This window comes from Cetorhinus maximus, chromosome 18 (genome assembly GCF_964194155.1).
Source record: "Cetorhinus maximus chromosome 18, sCetMax3.hap1.1, whole genome shotgun sequence".
Taxonomy (NCBI): Eukaryota; Metazoa; Chordata; class Chondrichthyes; order Lamniformes; family Cetorhinidae; genus Cetorhinus; species Cetorhinus maximus.
The window spans coordinates 7645808-7666921 of NC_135896.1; the positions used below are offsets into that span (position 1 = coordinate 7645808).

At 39.6% G+C, this 21114-nt stretch overlaps 2 protein-coding genes across 14 annotated transcripts in view; one reads left to right on the forward strand and one right to left on the reverse strand.

The window, feature by feature from the left end:
- Positions 1-21114, forward strand: part of foxn3 (forkhead box N3) — a 341543-nt gene that overhangs the window by 83502 nt on the left and 236927 nt on the right. For 2 of the 13 annotated variants that reach the window (XM_078562052.1, XM_078562060.1), the window contains exons 1-2: positions 18387-19122; positions 20112-20370. The exons of 9 other annotated variants lie outside the window; for them this stretch is intronic. The gene's annotated coding sequence lies outside the window, so the exon portion shown is untranslated. Of the gene's footprint in view, positions 1-18386; positions 19123-20111; positions 20371-21114 lie in introns of those variants that run through there. 2 more of the 13 variants (XM_078562053.1, XM_078562054.1) reach the window with 2 other exon arrangements.
- LOC144693447 (large ribosomal subunit protein eL39) lies at positions 8889-9263 on the reverse strand. Its single transcript, XM_078563317.1, has one exon. It carries the CDS (start codon positions 9223-9225, stop codon positions 9070-9072), a length of 156 nt encoding a protein of 51 aa, XP_078419443.1. The 5' UTR covers positions 9226-9263; the 3' UTR covers positions 8889-9069.

The following is a 21114-nucleotide window of genomic DNA, read 5'->3' on the forward strand; positions in this document are numbered from 1 at the left end:
TGTATTGGACTTCTGGGCACAATGCATAGAGGAGAATCAAATGGGGTGAAACGAATTGTCAGAATGAACCCACCTGATTTCCTTTCAATTTATTCATTTGAAAGGACAGCAAGTCAGACAGGATTCCTTTCGAGTGCGCAGCTCATTGCACCTGAAATTCCTCTCTGCTGTGCCCAGGCAACCTAACACACCCAGGTAGGGAAAGGAGCAGGACTGTCTGCCCAGTGCCCAGCAATGCTTGTAAACTGTTGGGACTAGGGTTGCAATGATGACATTTTAGATTTATTGATGGACTTTAGTGGAAGATTCTGATTTGTGACCCTCTAACGTGATGATAATAAGGGAACTGCCGGAAGAGGTAAACTCCAGCCCAAACAGGGAGATTGGATCCCAGTATTTGACTGGGAATGTTCATGTGCCCAGTGTATCCAAGGGATGTTTCATGTAGTTTTTCAGTTAAATACATGGTTTGGCCAAGAAGCCTCAGTGAGCTACTGGATATTCTGTACTTTGATAGGCAATCTGACCTACTGTTGCCTCTTCTGAGTCACTTGATTCCAGAGGCATGGTGCTGCATTCTCAGTGATGCATAGATGCACAGCCCTGAACCAGTAGCACTGATTTGAAGATTTAGACGTCAGTTTACAGTCTCGGCTGAGGCTTTTTTATTTATAATGGAAATAAAAATAGAGCTCCTACTTGTAGTATACAGGCAGTCTTTCTGAACTGTAAGAATATTTCAGCTTTTGGTAAAATAAACAAATTTTCATTTGGAATTTCTAATCCACAGTTATAAGTTCTTGAAGATTCTATTGCTTATTTCTTCTGTGCTAAATCCAGGAGCAGTAACAAATACAACATAAAGGGTCGGTCAGCCTTGGTTATGCATTGTAATGCTTGTTTTCTGTCGCTATATCTGTTCTGTGGAACAAGATGATGTAACTGAATCAATGTCAGGGCAGAACTCCCTCAGTACTGCACTGGAGTGTCAGCCCAGACTTGAACCCACAACCTTGTGATTAGAGGCAAAAGTGCTACCAACTGAGCCACGGCTGGCGCTATATGGCTGGATGTGTTGTGAAAGAGGCTATGTGAATTGGGTCCCCAATTCTGATGTTCCCAGAGATTTATCACATGACATTCTGAGCACATGACCTTGTGCAGGAAAGCACATTCTGAGCCCTGACTATGTTAAGCATCATGTTCTTGAGGGTACTTTAAAAAGGAGTGTTACTACCTAACTGTCTATAGACCATGTGATATTCAGTGTTTGGGATGATTTAAATCACAATTACTGTAGAGTTTACATTAATTTGATGCAAAATAGTATGGTCACACTGTTTATTTTGGCTCTGTGTCTTATAAGAAAATTCAGTTTGAACAGCAAGTAGTATTGAATTACTTAACGAGCATGGACGAGAGTCCATGCACAGAGTTCATCTTCCCCTGAAAAGTTCAAGAGATCTGCACCAGGTATATTGCACTGAAAACTATTCAGATTTCCTCCTGTACAGTCAGGTCAGTTGAGGTCAAGAGGTGTTAAGTTTCTTTCATAAGGGCCAAGCTGGACATTGAAGTGTCTCTGTGGAGTATTGATTGAAGCCACCTTATATATAATCTTCCAGTAAATTAGATGTTCACTACAAATGGGCTAAATGCTTCTGAAAATCATAGAACATCAGTAAACAATACATGTATTTTCCATTTGGGTGACAGGCTATTTGTTCGTTTACAAGGTCAAATCACATTAGGTGAATAAGGAAGACAATAGCTACACTAGGAAATTGAGCGTTTCTCATTTAGCCTAAACTGGGAGAATGACCTCCCAAATACTAAGCCCAACGAAATTACATTCCCTTTTAGTTTAATGGATGTTAAATGGAAGTTTTGTAGATTCCCTATTCATTACACTTGGATTTCTAATTTAGTTTCCTCTTCAGTTTCATCGGTTTTATATTAATAAGCAGATCAGTAGTAGTACACAACTATTTTTATAGACATATCTCAATTCAAAATGATGACTAGCTGTGAAGATGTAATGTAACTGAATTAGAAACATTTAGTTCACCAGAATCCGCTGCTTTTAGAATATGTGGAATAGCTGTAGGTTTCTTGATTATAGTAAAAATCTTTGTGTAATAACTTCATACAGATTTTTTGCTCAAAATTGTGCTGCTGTACCTTTCGAACCCCCTACAATGCAGGCCCAAATAATTAATAATCTAGTAAGCCTATTGTGACTTCTCTTGTCATAGCCTCTCTGACTAAGGAAGGCATTTATTCAGGTTGCTGGTTAAGATAATGAGTACACCTGCTTGAGAGTCCCAGTGGCAATCCAACAATAACAATTATAATCCTTTAAATACACTTGAGAAAGCAACTGCAATATGATGTGACAGCCGTACAATCTGATGATTTGATGTTCCTGTTTTCCAGATAAAGCTAGGCAATTTACCCTGAATTCATTTGTTGGATGTTCTATAGATTCGGGATGTTCCATTGTTCGTTTATCGCATCCCTTTTCGTTTTTTCCCTACCCCATCTTGTTTACTTACATTAGGTGTTTTCGGCAGTACTGAGATATTTGCTTTAGGTGATGGCATGTTCCATGTGTTTAGTTTAGATCTAACTGGTAACTTGAATTTTATGAAGGAGCTAATTAATATGCCAGTCATTGTTTTAAACATTTTAGTGACTCTCTTGCTGTACTAGATTATATCAATCCTATAAAGATTTTTGCACTATACAATACTCTCCACTTTTGTTGAAGAGTCATTGGCATCCTTCCATCTATGAAAGATGATGGACGTGCCGCAAACAATCCATTTTAGATGGGATGTCTTCATATGGCTCACATTTGCTGGTGGCTGAAGTGTTCAACCCTTGAGAGGCAGGCTCTGTCACAAGTGCCACTGAAGCTACTGAGCCATGAAGCTACTGAGTGTTGAAGTGGGTTGTTTTCAGTTTTGGTGTCTGCTGCCAAGCTGCTGTTATCCATTGGTTATTGTGGTGGTGCATTCCAGCCCACAGGAGGCGTTGTCAGTTTCCTCTGTTGTCAGCTAGTGACCCCCATGTGCAATAATCGATGATAATGGATAAATACTGTTGCAGTAACACCCAGGTAAATATTGTCCAGGATGAAGCAGTCTGCTTGTTCGGCACTTCACCCCCTATCTATATGTGAAATTTGGCTGCATCCTGTACCATCTACAAAATGCAATTCAGGAATTCACCAAGGTGCCTTCAACAGCACCTCCAGAGCCCCACCACCAAGTGGTGCATGAGAACACCACCACCTCCAAGTTTCCCTCCCAAGTTTTACACCATTCAGACTTCTCATGGAATCAGAACTTAAGAGCACAGCAACAGACTGTTTCGGGTGTCATGTCTGTACTGTCTCTGTGACTAAGCAGTCATGCTTAGTCCCACATCCTTGCATTTTGTTTGTAACCCTGCAAGTTCCTCATCGTCAAGTACCTGTCCAACTTTATTTATGGAATAGGCTTCCACAACCCTTTTTAGGCCAAGCGTTCTAGATTCTAACAACTCGAGTGAAAAATATTCTCATCATCTCTATAAATGTTTTGCCAATAATTTTAAATATTTTACCTCTAATTGTTGACCCACTTGCCAGGTGGGATAATTTTTCTCCACTTAATCTATCAAAACCTTTCATCTTGAAAATCTCTATTGGTCACCTCTTATCCATCTTTGTTCTAGGAGGACAGTCCTAACTTTTCCAATCTATCCACACAACTGAAGCCCCTCATCCCTGGTCACATCATGATAAATGTACGTGCCCTTACTAAGTTCATTTGGAGGCAGCCTTCTCTCACCCATCATTTCAAGTTGAGTAGTCTGACAGCACAAAATTGGCATGATAGAGTAGAGAGGTAGAGCTGTGTTTCTAGGGAGGAAGAGAAGGGGATCAGAACTGGAGGAGAAAATATTGTTTGAAATGTCAGTCAGCTATGAAAGTCAAGAAAGTGGAATGGTGTTAAGTGTGGCACCCAGAATTATCCACAATACTTCAAACTTGGGCATATATTCTGGTTATAAAATAATCAAAAGAAAGTTTGAGCTTGAGGTATATTTTGGTGTTGGGAGAAAATATGTGTAATAAAGGTAATGAGGAAATACATAGGGTTTGTTTATGTTTTTTAAAATAATCAATTGTTTTGTTGTTCCAGCAACAGGTGATGCCTCCTCCCTCATTCATCATCCATCTTCCCCAGGAACACCACTGTTTCTTTTTAACTTCTACCTTGCAGGTCCAGGTTTAGGTTGGACTTGATGCTCCTTTGCATTTTTGCCAAAGCTGATGAGCAGTTGAAAAAGTGAACAATTTTTTCTCAGCCCCTACACCAGGGATTTGCAAGCTGTTGAAACTGGGAAGGAGTGGATGAATACTCATGTTAAAACTAGTGACTGGGCCCCGTGAGTAGGCAGAAACGAGCTTCACTCTGCAGAAAACTCAAACACTCCCACAAGCGAAACAAAATCGTGTGGCACCACAAACAGAGACCGCCCATGCTCACTTCGCAGCCTTCAAGAACATACTCTGAATGCGTCAGTAGGGTAGGACTTGGGCAGAGGAGAATTATGCAGACTGTAGATAATATATGCTGTAACACTGTGATAAATCAACCACAGGCACTCCTGTCCTGGATGAAGATAATTATGTACTCTCCAGGAAATAAACTGACCTCCCCCAGCTACGCATGAGCTGCATGTGCCCAGAAGTTCAGTAAGTTTAACTAACGAGTAGTTGAGCAGTACAGACTAGATCTCTGACTTGAGTTGCCTCATTTTCAGTTTGGGTGGTAGGAATAGCAGAATAACTGGCCTCAAAACCCCCAAGTTAGAGAGGGGGAAAATTATTGGTATTCCTGTTCGAGTTGTCATCCAGCAATTCCTTTTGCAAGTGTACCTGTGTATGAATTATATCAATTGAGATTAAGTATATACATGTGAGGGGCATTGATTGGATGGTTACTTGAGCGCATATGAAGAGACACTTACTGACACAAGAGTTGAGCGGAGTCGAGTTGTCATGTTTCACTCTAAATAAATCTGTTTCAAGTAAAGACTGGCCCTGGTTCCTTCCTCCAACTGGCTATCAGGAATACACTGACATCACTAAGGATAAGAGCAACAACTTGCCTTCATGTTAAGTTTATATTATTGAATACATCTTGACAGATGGGAAAAGGAAAATCAGCAGACTCTCTGGTAATAGTGAGGTGATTAGAGGTTTGGTCAGAAAGACGGATTTTAAGAATGGAGAAGGGAGTGGTTTCAGGAGGGGGTCCCAGAAAGGAGATTGAGGTGGCAAAAGTTATGCCATCAAGGGAGCTTAGAGTTAAAGGATTGAAAGGTGTAGGAAGGGACGGTTAGAAGAAGTTGCAAAAAAGTTGAAATGGTGGAAAGATTTGAAGATAAAAATTTTGAATTCATTGTGTTGGGAATAGGAAACAAGCGTCAAATCATCAAGGAGGATAGAGTGCAGGTTTAGTTTGATGAGCAGCATCTTATGCAGGATAAGATTCCTGTGTCCAGTGCTTGTCAAATGCTGGTCATTCAAAACCAGCATTGTATTTCTTTACTGCTGTTGCCACCCCAGTTGTAGTATGTGCTCTGCAATGTAAAATAGTGGGATACCAAAGTAGGAAATTATTGTAGAATTGCTTCTGTTGAAACAGTTGTCCAATGTGAAGGTGAGATAAAGCTCTCCCTCGTCTGTTCCAACCTTTTAAGTTGCAAGTGTGTCGTGTTTCCACTTTCCATAAAGCCATAGCATGGATAGACGATTGATTGGCTGGCAGAAAACAAGTATACATAAATAGGTCTTTTTCTGATTGGCAGCATGTAATGAATGGAGTCCTTTAGGGGCCTGTGCCAGGGCCTCAACTTTTTACAATATATTTATACTTATATTTATACAATATATTTTACTTTATATCAATAACTTAGATGAGGGGAGCGAAGGCATGGTAGCTAAATTTGCAGACGACACAACGGTAGGAAAGTGCGTTGTGAAGAGAACATGAGGTTGCAGCTGGATATAGATAGGTTGAGTGAGTGGGCAAAAATCTGGCAGATGGCATATAATGTGGGGAAATGTGAAATTCTTCACTTTGGCGGGAGGAATAAGAAAGCAGAGTATTACTTAAATGGAGAATGACTGCAGAACTCCAAGCTGCAGAGGGATCTAGGTGTTCTAGTGCATGAGTTACAGAAAGTTAGCACGCAGGTACAGCAAGAAATTAAGAAGGCTGATGGACTGCTATTCTTTATTATGAGAGGAATTGAACATAAAAGTAAGGATGTTATTCTTCAGTTATACAGGGCATTGGTGAGACCACATCTCGATACTGTGTGCAGATTTAGTCTCCTTATTTAAGGAATCATGTAAATGTGTTGGAGGTGGTTCAGAGGAGGTTTACTACCTGGAATGTGTGGGTTGCCTTATGAGGAAAGGTTGGACAGACTGGGTTTGTTTCCACTGGAGTTTATAAAGAGTGAGGGATAACTTGATTGAGTATATAAGTTCCTGAATGGTCTCGACAAGGTGGACTTGGAAAGGGTGTTTCCTCTTGTGGGTGAGTCCAGAACTAGGGAACATGTTTAAAATTAGTGGCCACTCTTTCAGGGCAGAGATGAGGAGAAATTTTTTCGTGAGGGTTGTGCAACTTTGGAATTCTCTGCCTCAGGAGGTGGGGTCGTTGAATAGTTTTAAGGCAGAGGTAGATTGATTCCCTTGCAGAACAAGAACCTAAGGTTACTGGGGGTAGATGGGAATGTGGAATTCGAAACACAAGTAGATCAGCTATGACCTTTGTGAATGGCGGAGCAGCCTCGAGTGGCTGAATGGCCTATTTCTGCTCCTATTTTGTATGTTCATACTGAGCTTTCTACAGAGCTTAAACAGCGATTAGTGGAGCCACACTTGGGGCCCCAGGTTTTATCTTTGGGTTAGTAGTAGGGATACCACTGTTGACCTTGGTGAGCTTAGGTCAGGAAGGGTAATTCTGCTACTTCCTGTGTGCTACATGGTGATCCCTGCTGCAAGTTCATGCAGGTGGCTGTTTGCTGAGGGCCACATTGGGTTTGGCTGTGATGCACCTCATTGTCAAATAGTCCACAGGAGTTCAACATTATGAATTGCATGTGAAGAGTGCTCACTTAGGCAGTTTCCAAGAGAATGTACAACACTGATGGAGCTGCTGTGCTGCAAGACGACAGGAGAGATGGGGGAAAAAAGGAAGAGTGGAAGACCAAGTTGTGTTTTCCTTTTGCACGTGTAGTTGTTTGTCTCCAGTGCTGTGTACTTAGCCCTGAAATATAAGGTGAACTCCACAGGATGGGGAGTATCAGCAGATTGTAGAAGCACTTCTGTAATAAAGCAGTAAAGAGTGCTCTGTTTCAATGGCAATTGAACATACCTACACCACATGGACTGCAGCAGTTCAAGAAGGCTGCTCACCACCACCTTCTCGAGGGCAATTTGGGATGGGCAATAAATGCTGGCCTAGCCAGAGATGCCCACATCTCATGAATGAATTAAAAAAAAATGAGTGCACTATTGTGGTATTTGGCACCTGTGGAGGCTATTCAGGAGACTAGAGAATGGTCTTGGATTGCATAGTAGTGAATCTTTCCTGTAATTTCTCCATTTACACACAAGTGTGACCAATCCAATGAAATTTTGTGGGAACAGCTTAACTGTTTCCCAACCAAATCTTGGTTCTGTATCTTTACAGGCAAAGTGATGATATTAGTGTTATGTTTTTCCTCCCCTCATTTTGCATTCCATCTCATTGCTCCTGCTCGTGTTCAGTGTTGTTCCTTGCGTTCATGGATGGGGATGTAAATTTTAAACAGTATCATGGTGTGGTGAAAATTGCCAAGCTATTTTTTGATTTTTGGCAGCTGCATAGGCAGTTCAAAGCTTTCCATGTGCTGTCTGAAGGGATTGCCAGCTTTTGCCGAGGGAAAGCTGGGAACAAAGGAACAGGAGTAGGCCATTTAACATCTCGAGCCTATTCTGTCTTTCGATGAGACCATGACTGGTCTATCATATAGCTATATTGGGCTTTGCCCCATATCCCTTAATACCTTTTTTAAACAAAAATCTATCAATCTCAGATTTAAGATGAACAATTGAACTGACATAATTGCCATTTGCGGAAGAGAGTTCCAAACTTCTGCCACTCTTGGTATGTAGAAGTGTTTTGTAATTTTACTCCTGGAAGGCTGGCTCTTTTTTTAGACTATGGCACTAGTTCTGGATTCTCTAACTGGCAGAAATATATTCTGTGTATCCTATTAGTTTTATCTCCTTAATATTTTGAAAATTTTGATTAAATCACTACTTCATTTTCTAAATTCCAGGGATTACAAGCCTCATTTGTGTAATGTCTTTAATTTAACCCTGGGAGTCCAGGTATCATTCCTTCAAGGCCAGTGTATCCATCTTAAGGCCTGGTGCCTGGAATTGCTCACAGTACTCCAGGTCTCAATAGGACTTTGTATAGCTGAAGAATAAACTCTACCTCTTAGTTTTATTCGATTTGACTTTGATCATTTCCTGCACTTGTTCATGATCTTTTAATTCTCAATGCACCTGAATCTCCACTAGCTTCATCTAGAAAGTACCCTGTTCCATTCTATTTAGTTCTAAAGTGGACAACCTCTATTTTCCTACACTGAAATCCATGTCACAGTTTTTCCCATTCACGTTATATCTGTTTTTAATGAGCCTCCAATTACACAGCTTACAATACTATCTATATTTTTGTCATTGGCAAATTTGGATATGTGGCTTTCTATTCCACCATCTAACTTCATAATAAATGGTGAACAATTGAAGCCCAAGAACAGATTCATTTTTTTATTTAGAGATTTATATCGGTTTAATTTTCCACAATAGAAAACATGAAACAAAAAAATTACATTTTTCTTCAGACAGCTTTTGCGCAGGTCTGTATTTTCATCACTCTTTGCAGGGGAGAGGGAGATCGGGAGAGGCGGCTGTCGCTGGTAGTGTGCCAGCGGTGGTGAATCCCTTTACAGGCCCAGCTTAGTTCTTCTCCAGTGTCTCCTCTTGGAGTTGTACCTGATCTTGTTGCCAGTTTTCATACGGATCCACTGTGGAATTGGTCGGTTTTGCTTCATCTTCTTAGCGAGGAATCGCTTGATCCTGAAGGTTTTGTGGGATGGCATGGCCGAACCTCCACTCTGGCTGCCTCAACGGTGAAAAGACGAAAGAGCAAGAACAGATTCATGTGGGACACCAGAAGTCACCACCCACTAATTGGAGTACCTGCTTATTATCCCTACCTTGAATCTCCTGCCACTCGACCAATTTCCTAGCCAAGTAAATTCCATGAGCTTCAACCAATATTCCCTTTAAATTGTGCGAGCGCAGGGTAAAAACAGGCTGTGCACAAACAACATCCCTTTTAGATGAAAATACATGGCTGTGGGTCAATTCCTTATGGACAGTGGAATGTCACAACCTGACTGCATACAAAAGAAAGTTGAAGAGATCACTGGCTTCAACTTTAGCTAATAGTCACTTATGAGGGACTTTATCAAATGTCACCTGGAAGCCTGTATGAATAACATCCATAGACTTTCCTCTGTCCACTACTTTCACCATCTCTTCAAAAATTTGACCAGGCCTGCCAGGCATGATCTATCAGTTACAAAACCAGGCAGCTTCTTTTGGATTAGCTGAATATTCTCAAGGTGTTCACTCATTATCCTTAATTATAGACTTCAGGAATTTCCCGCCAACAAATCTTCGGTTAACTAGCCTTAATTCCCTGGTTTGTCCCTTTTGCCTGCCTCAAACAGCGGAGTGACAAGCACAGTTTTTCAATTTAAAGGAATGGTCCCCGACTTTAGAGAACTTTGGAAGGTTATCATTAGGGCATCTGCAATGATCCCCTACTTCCTTTCAAACCCTGGGATGGAAATGATCTCATTCTGGGGCTACGTCACACTTTAATGCCACTATTTTCTTCATGACTGTTACCTTAAGTTAAATTAGATGAATCCCCATTACTGATTCAATGTTAATTGCTTGGGATATCTAACATGCTATTCTCTTCCTCTACTGTAAATACTGATGTAAAGCAATATTCAACTGTTTTGTCTTTTCATTATTTTCATCTACAATATCAGCGTTCAGTTTTCAAGGGACAGTATTGGTCCTGTTGACCTCTTCTTCCTAATTGAAGTGCAAAATATTTTTGTGTTGGTTTGATATCCCTTGTAAGTTTATTTTATACTTCTATTTCTTTCTGTAGCTCTTACAAAAAGTGACAAAACAGCTAGTGTCTCTCCCAGTTGCCAGGATCTATGCTTTTTTTGTATTTTTATATGCTTTTTCTTTTAGCTTTATGTTGTTGTTCATGGATGGCTTTCTTGGCATGTAGAGCTCTTGCCTCTTAAGGGTATAATCTGGCTCTGTAACATAATCAATTTAGTCAAACGCCTCCCACTGATCTTTGGGCATTTTACACACCAACAGATTTGCCCGGTTGACTGTGGACAATCTCTGTGTCATCCCATTTAAGTCAGACTTATCTAAATCTTAGTAATTGTTTTGCATTTTTCTCTCTAAAACAATGTTCAATTTGACTTGTGCCCAATTAGAACTAGTTTAATACAACCCAGGCTCAATTTACTTTGGTTTGCTGTAGATGGGCGTTGGGGGCGGGGGGCTGAGCGTTGGTGGAGTGGGGGGGGCAGGAGCGGAGCAGTGGAGGGTGGGCTTAGTTCACTTGCATTCTTTTCACCGTGTTATCATCCTGCATTTTGATGGCCAGGAGCCCTCCTGTCTGGCCTCATTATTGCTGCGGCTGTTGAGAGTTGATTAAGCGTGGGTTAACTCATTGTATTTTATTTTATGAGCATTTGAGGCCTCCCAGCCACTTGCAGTCTCTCTCTAGCTTTTGTATAGCCAAAGCTAAATAGCCATTTTTAAAATAGCTCCACAATTGCAATGTTTCTGTTTTGCTAAATTATATATTTTATTTCCTGGCCATATTGTGTGCAGCTAGGATTATTTAATTGGTGTCGATACAAAATCTTGTTGATTACACCGGCCGGTATCACTAAACACAGCCATTTTTAAATTGTGCCATGGGACTGGAGACATGCCAAAGTAAAGAAGTGACAGAAGGACAAACCAATACATTAGAGACCAGTTAATCTAATAACAGTTGTAAGCAAGCTCTTCAAACCCATAATTTAAGATAAACTTAGTAAGCATTTAGAGAAGATTAGGTTAATCAAGGACAAGTTTGTTAAATGTAAGGCATGGCTGACAAATTTAGCAGATTGAAGGGCATGTATTATATATGGATTTTCAGAAGGTGTTTAATAAACCTTCAAGATGGTTGTTATAAAAATTTAGGTACCTGGTGTAAGCAGCATGGATAAAAATTGCTTGATGAACTGGAAACAAGGCTAAAAGCAAAATACTGCAGATGCTGGAACTCTGTGTTTAAAAACAAAAAACTGTTCTGGAGAAAAGTCATACAGACTCGAAACTTTAACTCTGTTTCTTGCTCCACAAATGCTGCCAGACCTGCTGAGTTTTTCCAGCATTTTTTGTTTTTATATTGGAAACAAAGGAACATAGCTTAGATTAGTCATGGCTTAGATTGGAGAAGTGTTGGAAGTGATGTAATCTTGACTGGTAGAGAATCAGTTGGTGTATATAAAAGAACCAATGTGCTTCTGTGGTGGAAGATATGTGGCTGATAACACAAAAGGGGATTTGTCAAATAGTGAGGAATGTTTTGAAATCTTTCAGGAGAAAAGCTTGCAATTTAATCCATAGAAATATCAAAGAATGAGAGCATTCCCTCAATGGAAAGATGCTGAAGGATATGGATGAACAGAGCGATTTGGGGATCAAATATATAATGTCCTAAAAATGTGAGTTGGCTGATGAAACCTCAGTTTTATAGAATGAAGAAGCAATTAATTTATAAAAAGACACTGGTTAGGCCACAGTTACAGTTTTCTTATGCTGCCTTGGGTGTTACATTATGAAAAGGACATTAAAGGCATAGAGAATGTACAGCATTAGATGTATCAGGATGAAGAAAGTATTGAGTGAAGAGGGGATGGTGACACTTTCTACTGGAAAGGAAAAAGCTAGGAGATTTAATACAAATTTTTAAAACTATGCACAAGATAGTGATAGGGTGAAATAGGGAAGGACAATTTCCTCTAGTTAGGGAGTCAGTGACAAGAGTGTCAACAATTTCAAGTTGAGGAAAGATTAGGAGAAATATCTTTGTATGAAGGATTGGAGCATTGACTACTCTGCCACAGAGCCGTTTTGGCACACATACCTTTTCAGACAAAAATTGACAGTCACAGGTTTTAGAGAGGGATCAGGGCATTGGGATTGCTTGAACAAAGGGACAAAATAGCTTCCTTCTGTTCTGTAAATTTAGCTGATTCTGTTACACATAACTGAAATTCTGATGATTCTTATTTACAGGCAATTCACAGTGCAATGGGAGAAAAAGTCCCTTTTCTGGACTCTGCACACAATTGTTTGAAATGAATCTTTTGTCCTCCCAAGGGAGAACTGAGACAATTGAGGGGATGGTGGGGGAATTTTAAGAGAGAAATTGTGCATGCGCGCAGTTGGTTTTGTTATTTGGCAGCTCTGCCATTTGGAAATCAAACCAGCATTCCACCAGTTCATAGTGCAATGCATTGAAGTAACAACTTGATGCATTTGATGTCCCAGGTGGAGTGGTGTATGTGGCAAAGTGATTTTTAAAAAAAAAGAAAATTCAAGTATGTGATATGAAATATTGACTTTTTCCCCTCTAGCCTTTCAGAACGATGGGGAGTGAAAAATGATGACGTTTCTGGAAACCTCTATTCCCAGGAAATGCTTTTTTTCATCTCACTAATCAATTTTGCTTGGGTTTCACTATCGGAAAATTGCTGCCTGTGTTTTCTTCCTAATTTTCTCTTTCCTGGTCTCTCTCCTTCCTTAACCTTTTTGAAACGTGAGCATGAGTTTTATAAGGTGCTTAATTTTTACCACAATTTTGACATTTCTTCCATTTATGTAGCAGTTTCATGTCAAAAATAGCAACTGGTGTTACTAAAATTGAACAAACATTGTTCCAAGACTTTTCAGGTTTTACTCATGCCAGCTAATGGCAATTGACTGCATGCCATGGTTGCCATTATAAGCAATAAACTTTAAAATGTAGAGATAAAGCATTCTGATTTTAATACTCTCACCTGGTTTTATGTATGAAGTACCATTGCCAGTCCATTGTATTTATGTTTATATTTCATAATCTCTTTACTTTGATTTCGGGAGACTGAAAAACGCACCTGGACTTTCAACATGAGAGCTAGATCACTGCCAAGGAATAATTGAAATTTAGCAACCTAAACTATATGCTAAATTGAGTGCATGCTTGATCGCTATAAACCGGCTTATTCTGTGTTCTCGCCTTGTTTCATCAGTTGACCTTTTACAGAGGCACCTTTGTTTGGATTACTGTTGGATTGTGTACACATTTCATTACGCAGCCATCTATTTTGAATGGCTCTGCATTAACGTCATACGCAGGACCAGGAACCAAGTGCTTGTGGGGGGGGCGGGGCTGGACGATTGAAATCGTCTAAGTGCAGAATCTAATTGCTTAATGCACTTGTGTGCAGTATGACCACTGAGAAATGTTCCAACTGCTTATTCATCACCTGACTTACTTGGACACTGTAAAGTTCAACCTCAACAGAGGGTGATTGTCAATCCCAGCAGAGTGATGTAGGAAAATTAAGTTACTGATAAAATTCAAGATTCGGTGTACAGTTCATACGATCTTTTATGACTTGACAACTTGAGAATTGAATCCACTTGAAGTGTTTTTTTTTTAGGTTATGTACTTTTCTGGATGTAGTTGCTTCCACTGTTTCTTCTTTGGACACAGTTCCCTATATTGTTAATTTATTTAGGTAGTATTTTCTTTACTACAAAGGGTGATGGCTAAGGCGAGTTCTGTTTTGCTCTGCACTCTAATCATAGATGGGTTTTCAGAGCAAGGCCTTGTCACAACAGCAATTTTTGCACACCTCCCATTGTCAGGCAGAGGAGGAATTTGTCCGGAATTTGAGAAAAGCTTCTCTCAACCCTGGCCAGGCACACTCCTTTTTTAGTGCAATAATATTTTATGGTAAAGAACAAAAATGACAGTTATCATGGTAGATTCTTTGTCCCTAACTTAAACCTAATGGTTTATGATCACTTGTTTGTCGTGGCAAATGAGAGCTCGGCTTGCTGCCAAAAAAAATCTTTGCAATTTGGCTTCTGTTTGCAGTTAAGCACAATAGGCAGTAATTTTAAAACTGCCAGGTACCAATTCATTAGTCTCTGTTTTTCCACTTAGTAATTTTAACTATTCTTTTTCCTGGAATTTTCTGTTTTGGCCACTTTAAAATCCCATTGAAATTGAAAAAAACAGAAGAAACCTAGACCAGAATTGATGTTGGCTTACATTTATATAAAAAAAGGACAATTTTTTATAAAGCACGAGGTTGAATGGGGAAGTGGGTGGACTTGCATTGATTATTTTCCCCTTTGAAACCATCCTATTGTACAACTAAGTTGTTGTCAACATTGCCTTGATCTGATCAATAATATGACTTGTGATTAGTTAAATAAACTAACATGTTATGGGGAGGGGAAGACAATTCTCTATCACTCCCACCCTCGCACATTCTTTCACACTCTCACAGTATAGTTCCAGTCATCCTAAGATTGTAAACATGAAGTGCCTCTGTGAAGGCCTTGGAACTTTTTATTACATTAAAGGCATTATATTCTTCTTGTTGTGACAATGTCACACTCCCTTGATACTGGACTTAAGTGTTAATTTAGATTATTGTGCTCATCAGGAGTTGGGTTTGCACCACTGACACTTTGTAGGCACAGTGCAATCAATCGAGCCAAATTGACAATTTCATTTCAGGCTTGAAAAAAATGCAAAGTGGTAAATGCATTTCTAAAGACGGTGTTTACAATTTTGCTCCACATAGTGTACTGAGCAAATTTCTTTCTTAGTGTAGGATTCTTTCAAAACTCATTAAACAAATGAGTATAGTAAAATTTTAACAAGCATTAATGAAAATTTGTTTTGAAATATAGGTGGAAATTATGATGGTGGGCAATTAACTTTAAGACATGTTAAAAGCTTAGGAGATTGTTCACAGTTTTGTGATATATTAATAATTGTGGATCTAATGGTGGAAATAAAAGTTTTGTACAATGCATTTTTGAGGCTGATGCCTTGAAATTGTCTTTGACAACAAAATTAGCCTCCGAGCTTTTTTGGCACAGATGATTTGCGAGGGCAACAAATAATTTTCCCTTTTCTCTTTTCTGCATTGCTATTGTCTTCCCACCTTCTTGCTCGCGCTCTTGCTGGGAGAGTTGGGCACAGAGCTTTGGTAGTGGTTTGAGAAGTACCATTCTCCAGAACAGTGATGCTGTTTTTGCACAGTGAAGTTGGGCTTCCATTGCCACAACCAAGTATTTCATCTTACAGCCCAGCATTACCACTGAAGAAATTTGACTGTTGCATGTTTTCAAATTTGATTGTCCAGTTGTGGAAGAGAGGATGTGGAGCTAAATGAGGCAGCGTGGTATTCTCTTTGCAGAGCTACCAAACAGTCATGGTAGGGACACTGCCTTATGAACATGTAAAGTTCACTTGAATTACAGTTTTTTTTTTTATTCACAAGCTGTCTCACATCTCCCACATACTTTCAGTCTTTACGTTAAGCATAGACATAGAGCATTTTAATATGTTCAAAACTTGAGCAGAATTCAAATGTATTATGACTTGTAAAAGGAAAGTCTGAACTCACCAGCATTGAACTAGCATTGTGCTCAGAGATCAGGTACTTTCCCCCTGTGTTTTACTTATTTATAGACTTGAGGTCATTATCAGAAGGATGGGTCCAATTCCCTTAAATGCTGCCCTTAATCAATCATGATTGACACCATTTCTTTAGGTGGGATGATTTGTGCTCTTTGTCTCTTTAGTTTGATTGACAAGAGTGACTTCAGTTGCATAAATAGTCACATGCCATATCAAATAAAAACTGGAGCTGAGACGTGCAAAAGAAGTCTTTGCTTCAGAGGCTACAACACAGATGTTAGTTGTGGCAATAAACTGTCATCCAAGCGGTTTAGAAACAATTGAACCATTCTTTCAATCATAACAATTCACCTGATCTTTTCTGTAACCCAGGGATAAAAGTTACAAATGGCATTTTTGTTGTAGCTTGTACTTAAATGCCACAAAATTCTACACAGACCAGCCAAATCAAAATACTCAATTTTTACAATGATGGTGTTGCTTTCTAAAATTCCTTCAGTAACTTTTTTGCTGAGAAGAAAGGACTTGCATTTCTAGGATGTCCAAAATACCTTGCAGTACTTTTCAAGTGTAGTCCATGACATGGTACAACCAGCGCATGAGGGTATTGATGACCGTAAACAAAAATAGCATTTATCAAGCACGTTTATCAACAATGCTCTTAGAGGAAAAAATGTACAGACATTCCATGTGTAATAAATTACTTGAAAGTACAGGGTAAGTGAGTCCGTAATTTATCTACAAGCTAAGACATAAATAACATTGAGATGCATGGTCAGTTCATCTGCTTTTAGGGTTGGCATTGAGGGAGGGAGTTGGCCAGGAAACTGGTTGAACTCCCTTCTCTATGAATAGATCTGTGGGATCTTTAATGTCTACAGGAATAGAGACTAGTTTAAAGTCAAACCTGAGGCTGATGCATCTGGCAATGCAGCACTCCCTCAATCTTTAAATGGAAGAGTAGCTTAGCTTGTAAATTCACCCAACTTACGCATAGTGATTAGCTACAAAACACAAGTGAATGAGCCACCAGATAATGAATTACATTTCTATCCAGGAAGATTGATTTGTAGGTTACCTTTTCTTCATTCACAGGACATGAGTGTCGCTGGCAGGGCCAACATTTATTGCCCATTCCTAATTTCCCTTGAGAAGGTGGGTGGTGAGCCACCACCTTGACAATGGAATGACTTGCAAGGCCAAAACAGAGGACAGTTAAGAGTCAACCCTATTGCTGAGGAACTGGGGTCACAGTTTGGCCGGACTGGGTAAGAATGGCAGATTTCCTTCCCTAAATTGATTATTAGTGATCCATACACCAAATTATTCAAAAAGCTGTAGTTTCAAGTACCACTCCTGGACTTGTGCACATAACCTAGGTTGACACTTAAGTACAGTACTGAGAATTTCTGCATCAACTGTGATATTAAAACAAGGTCCTTTCTGCCTGATCAAGTGGACATACAAACATGGGAGTTCAAAAACATCAGCTTGCATTTATAGTACCTTTAACGTGTTGAAAGGCACTTCACAGCAGCTTCAGCAGCAGATGGTCAGAGCTAGATTTTAAGGAGCATCTTGAAGGAGGAGAGAGATTTTAATAAATGTTTCTGGGGTAATTCATGAGCACAGGGCCTACCAGCAGAAGGCATGGCCGCTGATGGTGGAACATTGGAATTTGGGGTTGGGTAAGATGTCAATTAGGAAATGCAGAGATTGTTGAGGTTTGTAGGGCTGGAGGAAGTCGCAGAGATGGGATCGGGTGAGGTCATGGAGAGATTAAAACACAATTTAAATTTTGAGGTATTGCTGGATTAGGAGCCAACGTAAGTCAGCGAGCAAAAGGATGATTAATGAACGGGGCAGCAGAGGTTTGGATGAGCTGAAGTATACGGAGGATGGGAAGTTGTTCCCCCTGACTGGAAAGTCTACAACTACCACCACATTGAAGGCAATTAGGGATGGGCAACAAATGTTAAATGATCTCCCAGTACTGAAGGAGTTAAGTCAATGACTAAATTGACCCAGGATATGATGTAACTTGTACCCTGTTGTGATAAAGGTCCAGTTTTCAAACTAGAACATAGTATACCTGCAGTTGCATATTCATATTGTTTATGTATTTTATGCTTGTAACCCAGTTAAAAAAGCTCAAAGTTTATAGTATAGATATTCATAAAGTGGGGAAATTGAATCTATTTATAAAGGCCCTTTGTTTTATTGAGTTTTTGTGTCGAAAGTTGCTCGTGGATTAATCAAAAGAACAGAGCATTTAGGAGTTACACTTAGGCCAGACTGGGTAGTTTACCTCTCTTTGTGAAGCTGCCATTCATTATAGCAGTTGTTCCCAGAGTTGTTTTGTTTATTCTAATTCCCCACTGTACAGTGGGTAGGGTTTGTTTGTGCTGTAATTGTGTCCTGAGGTGAAACTGACATCACGCTGGGTGTTACTAAAATCAAGTTCTGAGAGATAGATGTTGCAGGAAGGGAAAGATTTTCACCAATCCCTCGTAGGATGAGCCTGCTTGCTAAACAGGTTACTGGAGAAAGATGTGATACTGTGGGCAGGTTTGTTGCCAATACCCTCGAGCAAAAAGGTGGTGGAATCCAAATGGCTGACTAAGTGGCAGCTAGTCAGAATTTGTTTTTTATGTCTGTTTTCTATTTACATTCATTTCCCTTGTCTTCATTACTGCTGTTTAAAATTGAGAAAATGAGGAAAATCGCTCAGAAAGAGCCTGAAATGAAAGGGTTAGACCAAGCCCCAGTGGTTAACCAGTTAACTAACTTCATGTTAGGTAGCAAAGTCCCCGAGTAAGTCACAGCTGAATAGCACTTCTTTTTTCTCTCTCCAAAGTGAGGGCTTGGCGTCTCTTGTTTAAAGTTTACTTTTCTGAACCCAAGTGGGATCAGTGCTGGTGGTGAATAATTTATCACCAGCATGAATGGGCTCATTAGTTGCCTTTTCAGAGTTTAAATGAGTTTTGTGGTTGTCATTACGCGAGCCTTCTGTTCGGCTGAAATGACAGTTTGGCAGTGTCCTTGCTTGTAACAGGGGCAGCCTGCCTCCTTTCATTCGAGGATTTGCTGTTGTGTTTTGCTAAAGTTGTTCAGAATATACAGCTAAGCTGCCCTTGCCCGACAACCCTCTTTGCTGAACAACATCAAGACCACTGCCGCAGTAAGTACTAAAATCTTTTAAGTTGACTTGTAGAAATGTATTCAACAATTTTTCAGTTTAGTTTTCTCCAGTATCGGGAGAGAATGGACTCTGGAGTTATTAGTTGATAGGGCATGGATTACTTTCTGAGGGAAGTGATCAATTGTAAACAAAGTGGCAGATTAGATGTTTGTGGAATTTGACCATTTGTTCAATTATTTGCATGGTGAGGTGTTATTATTTTTAATTAAATAATTTTCTGAGCACTGGGGCTGGGGAGAGATACTGTGGCTATAATTACTAATATCCTTTTGTACATGTTAAATTATTCGAGTACAGATAATATAGAAATCTGTATTTACAAAACTAAATCTTCCATTTAAAAGATACTGTCTGTAAATCAGCTGTTGAAATGCAGTTGATTCGAGCCAGGTGTATAAAGAGTTTTTTTTAAAAACTTGAATTTGTGTTATGCCTATCTGACCTCAGGATATCCCAATGCACTTGACAGTCAATGAAGTACTATTTGAAATGCAGCCACTGTTGTAATGTAGGAAACACAGCCTTGTGCAAAGCAAGCTCCCACAAAAAGTAATGAGATAAATACCCTGTTAATTTGTTTTTCATTATTTTGAGAGATGAATATTGGCCAGGGCACCAGTGAGAAAGCCTTTGATGTTCTTTGAAATAATGCAACATAATCTTTTAGGTCTACCTGAGAGGGCAGATGAGACCTCATTTTTATGGCTCCTTTAAAGATGATATTTGAAGTTGTAATATATTCTGATTTTATTGGTAACTGGTATTTATACAGTAAATTGAACCAATATTTTTTTCAGCTCCATTAATCATTTTTAGTAGTTGAAGTCTTCAGTCAAAGTAGCTGAAAGAATTTAGTACTTCATCCATACTATTGACTGAGTGGGCTAACGTACTACATGACTGGACCTAATAGCTGAATAAGCCAATCTTGGGCAAGGTGACATTGTCAATATTTCTTGATCCTCTAGGTGTCCACAATCGGTGACCCTTTAAAGTATATCCTGAGTCATGACAAAATTTGGCTTGGTCTGTGATGTTCTCGTCCTCATTCCTTGGGCCTTTCCATCAGAGTGGACCAGCCTGACGATGTTGCCTGCTCAAGTGGAGAATGGACACTTGGTTGAGAATACCAAAGAGGGCTGCTGATCCTGTAGAGCTGTACAGCAGCAGGAGTCCGGCGCTACTTCCAGTGTTTCTTACTACCTATTACAAATTACCATCCTGTAGGTACTGACTGCTTTGCTACATCTGTAAATCCTCAAGTTGCAGCAGAAAACACCTGTGATATATTGGCCATCTTTGCACACGTGAAGGACTTGTATGAAAAGTGTTAGCGTGAATTATTTAAAATAATTAGTTACATGAGTTTTAGACATTTTATATTTTACAACAGTGTTACACTTAATGATCTGATTTTTGCCTTTAAATCTTTGGTGCCAGAGGTATGTATCGCTTTGTGCAACTCCTAGTTGGATGTTTGCCTGTCTGTGTGTACACATGTGTTCTTTCTTAAATCTAGCTTAAATCCCCCTGCCCACTCCAACTCCAGTAACATGATGGTGGTAGCAGGTTTCAGCCATGGATTAGTCCACACTACTTGATGGATGACAGGAGAAATGATTAAAAGGAGTCCATCATAAGTGGAGTGCCTTGCTGGCATATTATATCCAGCACCTAGGCTAGAAACAACAACAAAAATTTACCGGCAGAAGCAAGAGAGGTTGGAGTGACCTGTAGCCTTGTGATCCAAATTGGAAGCTTGTTGTTGGTTGTGTGGCACACAGCTGCTTGAGTTAGCAGAAAATATGGAACTGGTAGACATTCAGATGGTGCAAGAGTGCAGATAATGAAAACTGAATGATGGAGAATGAAGCATGTTGTCTCTTTGCTGGCTAATTTGATTAGTCTGTCTGCTATTTATGAACAGAGATGGTGCTTAGAAATGTACTTTATGTAAATATCAATTCTGTG